Raw genomic sequence first — 6,031 nt, forward strand, 5'->3', positions numbered from 1 at the left:
CATATAGCAGTTCTAAACTTCATGCCTGCATACAGTTCATATTGTATGTTGTTCAGGGGCAACTTGATGACATTTGGTCCCCCAATAATGGTTAGCATGCCTGACCAAACTGTTTTCAAAACACATCTTCCACCTAAAGACTAGTGGGAGAACTAGTTAGAAAAAGTAACAGTGCAGACTTCTTGCTGCTCAAAATAACAGTACTCTGATAAAGCACTAGTAGTAGAAGGGGGGGGGGGGGGTGATGAGCCCCAAAAGTGGAATTCATAGTTTTACCTGTTTTCAGGTCCTGCTCCACCTACAGGGAGAAAGCAATGAAAGAAGCCTGATCACTGAGGGGGGGAGAAAGGGGGTAAATAGTAGAAGAGCCTGGCTGGAGAGGGTGAGAGGTAGGCCTATGAGCCTCTACTTACATAGAGTTGGCATAGAGATTAGTAGGGGAAGAAGGAGGAGGCTAATACACAATGGAAATGTGTGCCTGGACTGGAGCTTGAGGAAGTAAAAATTCAGAACTGAGGAGATGAGTTGTGGGGTACTGAGTGGTTGATTGAATGTCACAAGAATCTGTAGTGATATTCCATGTTGGTTTGAGTGCTAGGGAATAGAATAAAGCTTCTCTAAAATATTACTTATAGCATACGTTATTCACAGTGCTTTAAGAAAGAATTCCACAGGTTTTCACAAGAAAAGAAAACAAGACAGAATTATAGTATATCAAAAATACTTAGTTCAGTCCACAGAGGTATTTGGCTTTTAGCAGCCAACTGAAATAGAATTGGTTTCCTACATCTCACCTCATTTTGTGCTGCCCCCTATCAGGGCAAGAGCTCTTTCTCTTCCTGCGTTTAGCAAAACACTTGTGAATGGATGTTGTATTGTACCCATTTTCTTTTTAAGGTAAACCTGTCCAGAGATGGGCTAAAGGTCTAAACTGAAGTGTTCTGAGTAGTTTAACTCTGCAGCTGAGACTTATTACACTTGATGTAGCTCAAACATTAATAGTTGTGACAGTCTTTGTGTATGAAATCAGTCTTGGTTGTAAATATGCAAGATCCTGAATTACAATTTTCTTTTTGTACTAAGTGTTTGTTTCTAATACATTTCAGGTATTTCTTTAAATCCAGAACAGTGGAACCAGCTGAAGGAACAGATTTCTGATATTGACGATGCAGTAAGAAAACTTTAAAGATAGCCATACAGAAATCTTTATCATTTCAGTTGTTTTAAGCAGTCTTTTTACATTGGATTTTGTTTTCTAAAATAGTGTTTTCAAAGCTATTGTATATTTGGTTTGTAAAACAATTTGTAAGATGAATACTTTTTTTTTTTTTTTATGTGCATTTAAAGTGTATTCTGAGTGAGGCTATTTGTGTATACTTTACTAAAAGGAAATGTGTTGCTTTTACCTCATGGTGTAAAATAAATCAAGTAATGATTAAAACATAGCTGTTATGGCCTTTTGATTGAAGATGTTTGCTGGTAAGGCCACCTATTGGCTTTAGGCTTTGTTTCAGTTCAGTTGTTTGTTTTCTAAGGAGAATTTTAAAACATCTTTATTTAAATAGTTTTTCTTTCATACGCTTTGGTATCGTCCTCAACTTTCTGCATTAAAACTTGATACAAACAGTGAATACCTGGTAAAACACATATTTGTAAATAATTTTAAATACTGTATTTGCTAATTTTCCCTATTTATTCATATGTAAACAGTCCTGAGTATATAGACTTTTTTGCGTTATTTGCCTAGAGTGATATATTAAACAGTAACACTTGAACACCATCCACACGCTGTTCCCACTTCTCTATAGCTTGTTTGACTTAGAAAATACAATTAGCCTTTATTCATGGACCCTAGATTTTAGGATGCGATGCATAAACTTTTACATTAATAGGTAACATATGGAGTAATAATTTGTGTCAAGAAGATGGTTGATATTAATAAAGAAGGGGGAGATGTGGGAGTGTGGCCATGGGGGTCAGAAAAGCCCAGTGGTTGATGGTAACATCACTCTTAACGATGAGGCCATCAGGAATGTAAAAGAGTTTAGAGGGAACAGAGAAGGGTGATTCAGGAGACTCCATGCAGTCTTGGGTTGCTTGTTCTACAGCCCTTAAGGCATGGAAGTTGCTGGGTGTTTGCTGGTTGCCAGGCAAAGTTGTTTGACCAATGAAAAGTTGTTTTTGAAAAGAACTGCTGTGGGGAGAAGGGTATAAGAGGGGAACCTGTCCTCAAGTTAAAAAAAAAAAAAAGGCAACTCGATATAATGAAGTTACGTCATCAATAAAGAAGTAGAAAAAAAAAAGAAATGAATAGGGACAGACTAGCAGAACAGGGACCAGGACAGGAACAGGGACATTGATCGCCTCATGAAGATAGGTTCGGCCAAGCTCAGCAAACCGCTCAAAGAAGAAAGTCTCTGGAAATAGGTACACTAGAGCTGGAAAGAAGCTCAAGCTGAGAGAAGCTGACCTACACGCACAATTACCCCTCGCTGGCCGAAGTTGCGCATTATGGGGAGTCGTATGTCCTTAGAAACACAGACTGTCCTGGTAACCTTATAGCTTATTCTCCTTATTAACAATCAGACAGTTTATGATCCTGAAACATGGGCCCAAACTGAGGTCAAGGTGTGGGACTCTGCAACTAAAAACGACAAGGTGGCAGTGTGTGAGAAACACTCCGTAGCCAATAACTTTAAGCCAATAAGTTTACCAGATTCCCTGGTGTACTTCCAAGCACTTCCCCATGCAAGGATTACCGTACACCAAATTTCCCTGGTGTACTACCCAGCACTTTCCCGTGCAAGGGTTACCATACACCAAATTTCCCTCGTGTAGTGCCAGCACTTCCCTGTGCGAGGGCTTACCATACACCAAATTTCCCGAGACTCTTCACATGACCCCCAAGGCAATACTTAATATTTCTTACTGTCTGTGCACAGAGTTACCGGATCGATTCTTAAAACCCGGAGTGCCTACCTTCTTCCTTTCCCCACTACTTCACGGATCCTGCCTCTTTAACCAGTCTCGGGCCCTCTGTCAGTTTTCCGCAGAACCGCCACCGTCAATGCACAGGACTGCTGAAATCAACAGGGCATGCCTTCCTGCTGCTGCGGCAGTGGAGCTCCTCAGTAGGTGACTGGATCCCGGACGAGCCCCCAAATTGTGAGAAACACTCTGTAGCCAATAACTTAGGCTCAGGCGAGGATCTCAGTGAAGTAGTAATTTATTCGCGATTGCAATGGCAGGCTCTCCACAAGCAGGACAGAGTGCATCTACTAGTTTCAAAACACAGTTTATATACTTTTTGAGGACAGGACCCTCCCCTGTTTCCCCACTTAGTGGGGTAATCCAGGTTCACAATCTATCTGATGCTTCACAAACAATGCATGGCCTTCAGTTGTCGGCCTGTTAAATTTCAATTTCCATTTGCCATTTTTACTGTTTGAAGTGGTAATGTTTCTTCACTTATCTGACTTGACTTAACACCGTGATTTTCACCTAATTGTCCTAAGGAGTCTGGTTGTCTGCATTTATAAGGTCACCTGCTTAAGCTTTCATATCACTGTAGGCATATTTCAGTACCACATTCCTTCTTTCTAAACAATGTAACTCTGCAAAAACAACATTTCTATTCCCACAAGTGGGATTGCTCGGCACCTGGCAAGCAGTCTCTGAGGCCTTAAAGAGCCATGTGTGACCACAATCAGAAGGGTGTGGTTTGCCAGACAGTGAGGGAGCTGTGGACTCGTCTACCTATCCTTCTGCTACACCATCACCCCCCGCACCGCTACTGCCATCGCAGGCCTTTGCTGTTCCGCTCCCTGGTGACCTGGATGTGCCTTTTGACCCAGGCCCTATTGGCCTTGAAAAGGAGATGGACATGTTTTTCTTTGATCTGGGAAGAATAGGATACATAAGGTCTGAAGACAGAGTTGCTTAACAACTTAAAGTGCGACATATTGTTCCCACGACTAGCCCTGGAATTCTCTGGTGTTTGTAATCAAGAAAAGGAATGGAAAATGGAGACTGTTGTATGATCTGAGAAAAATTAATGAAGCCATGGAAGATATGGGAGCACTTCAACCAGGATTATCAACTCCAACTATGCTCCCTCAGTCACGGACATTAATAGTAATAGTCTTAAAGGATTGTTTGTTAAACACTTGCTAGAATTCAGAAAACTTTGCCATGTTTATGTTTCAGTTGATACTTTTTCTGATTGTACATCTGTATAGGCATACTCTGGTTTCTTATGAATATGTAAAAGTGATGTTCTATATATATTTAGAAAATTCGACGGTTGTGCATGCGTGTTGGTAGAGTGTAGACTCCCCGCACACCCAGCGCTGTTTACTTGCCTTTTATAAATATTACTAAATTCAGATTGAGTTGTATCTTCATTTATAACTCCCTTCAGATGACATTACTGAGGGTACACCAAATCTCGGTATAATTTCATTCAACAATACTTTGGACACTTCTCTGCCTTTGTTAGTTCTAAACGGGAATGCTTCTGGCCATCTGGAAAAGGTGTCTGTTATTACCAATAGGCATCTAAACCTCCCTTTTCTTGGGAGTTTGAAAAAAATCAATTTGCCACTGTTTCCCAGGAACATTTCCCTTCTCTACTGTTCACATTTAGGGTTTGATTCCTGTCTGTGGGTTATTTTTAAGACATATGACACATTGTTCAAATACCTGTCTGATAATGGTGTACAAATTAGGTCCTATCCATTTCCTACTTAAAAACTGATATCATATTTTACCTCCCCAGCATGTTTTATTATGTTCTCCAATTGTCATCTAATATAATATGGTACCATGATTCTCCCATCATTTATTTTTGCTAAAACTTTAAGTAACATTTTCCATTTACATCTTCAATTAATTGCTTATTGATCTTAGAATATTCTACTTCATTTTGTAAGGCTTCTTTTAATGCCTGGTTTTCTGTTCCTAGTACTAGTGCCAAAATTTGACTCTCCAATGCCCATTCTGCCACCCCTTTGGCTCCTGCATCAGCCAATCTATTTCCTCTTCCAATATCAGTATCCTGTTTGATGTCCTTTACAGTGCATAATGGCAATTTTAATAGGCAGGTATACCGCTTGGAGTAACTTCAGTATCTCTTCTGCATGTTTAATTGAGTATGGTAAGAGTCCTCTCTCCTTCCAAATTGCCCCATGTACATGCACCACACCAAAGGCATATTTCAAGTCTGTCTAAATGTTAATTCTTTTCCTTTTTGCCAGCTCAAGAGCTCTTATCAAGGCGATGATTTCAGGCTTTTGGGCTGATATTTGTTACCACATATCCTGTGAGGCGAATTCCCTGGTGGACGAAGCTGCTGCCATCTATATACCAATCCTCCGCATCTTCTAGGGGTGTTTCCTTTAAGTCTGGTCAGCTGGAGTATACTATGTCCATGGTTGTTGCAGGAAGAACGGCCGAAAACATGACAGACACTAGTATGGTCAGATCATACTCTCTCTTTATTACCCTTCCTATTCTTGGAACAACTCCTCCAGTGAAGGTCGATTTTCACAAGCTGCTGCTGCACCTCTCATTCGCGAAGCATCCTGAGTGGATTTATTGCTGCCTGGCAGCAGCACAGATGCTTGCAGCACAGCTTTATCAAGATTTTCCGGTGTGGGGGGTGGGGAGGGCAGCCCCCACTCTCCATCAGCACTCTGCTCCGATAGTCCCTTAGTTATTTCTGCCGCTGACTGCTTTAATGGAGAGGTCATACCCCGAACCGGGGTGGATGCCGATGAAAAAGATCGTGTCAGCCGCGTTCCTGAGGTCTCAGGTTTTGTACTTGATGTTCTGTCAGTTCCAGATGGTACTGACAAAGCTTGCGCTGCCACCATAGCCAGCTGCCGTTTGGTTTTCATACTGCACAGCACATTAATCACTGTGTGCCATGTCCCACTTACATCTTTATTTAGCTGTCCATCTGAGATGGCTTTATCCCATAAGCGATCTGCTACGTGCCACCACTCATCTGGGCTAAACATTAGAGGGATTC

At 41.3% G+C, this 6,031-nt stretch overlaps 1 protein-coding gene across 2 annotated transcripts in view; it reads left to right on the forward strand.

The window, feature by feature from the left end:
• Positions 1–1,445, forward strand: part of LOC113841554 (activated RNA polymerase II transcriptional coactivator p15) — a 28,765-nt gene extending 27,320 nt beyond the window's left edge. For both annotated transcript variants that reach the window (XM_038169610.2, XM_072030488.1), the window contains exon 5: positions 1,107–1,445. In XM_038169610.2, coding sequence (XP_038025538.1) covers positions 1,107–1,186 — 80 coding nt within the window. In that variant the 3' untranslated portion in view covers positions 1,187–1,445. The remainder of the gene's footprint in view (positions 1–1,106) is intronic.
• The last annotated feature ends 4,586 nt before the right edge of the window (positions 1,446–6,031 follow it).

The sequence above is a fragment of the Anas platyrhynchos genome, chromosome W (assembly GCF_047663525.1).
Source record: "Anas platyrhynchos isolate ZD024472 breed Pekin duck chromosome W, IASCAAS_PekinDuck_T2T, whole genome shotgun sequence".
Taxonomy (NCBI): Eukaryota; Metazoa; Chordata; class Aves; order Anseriformes; family Anatidae; genus Anas; species Anas platyrhynchos.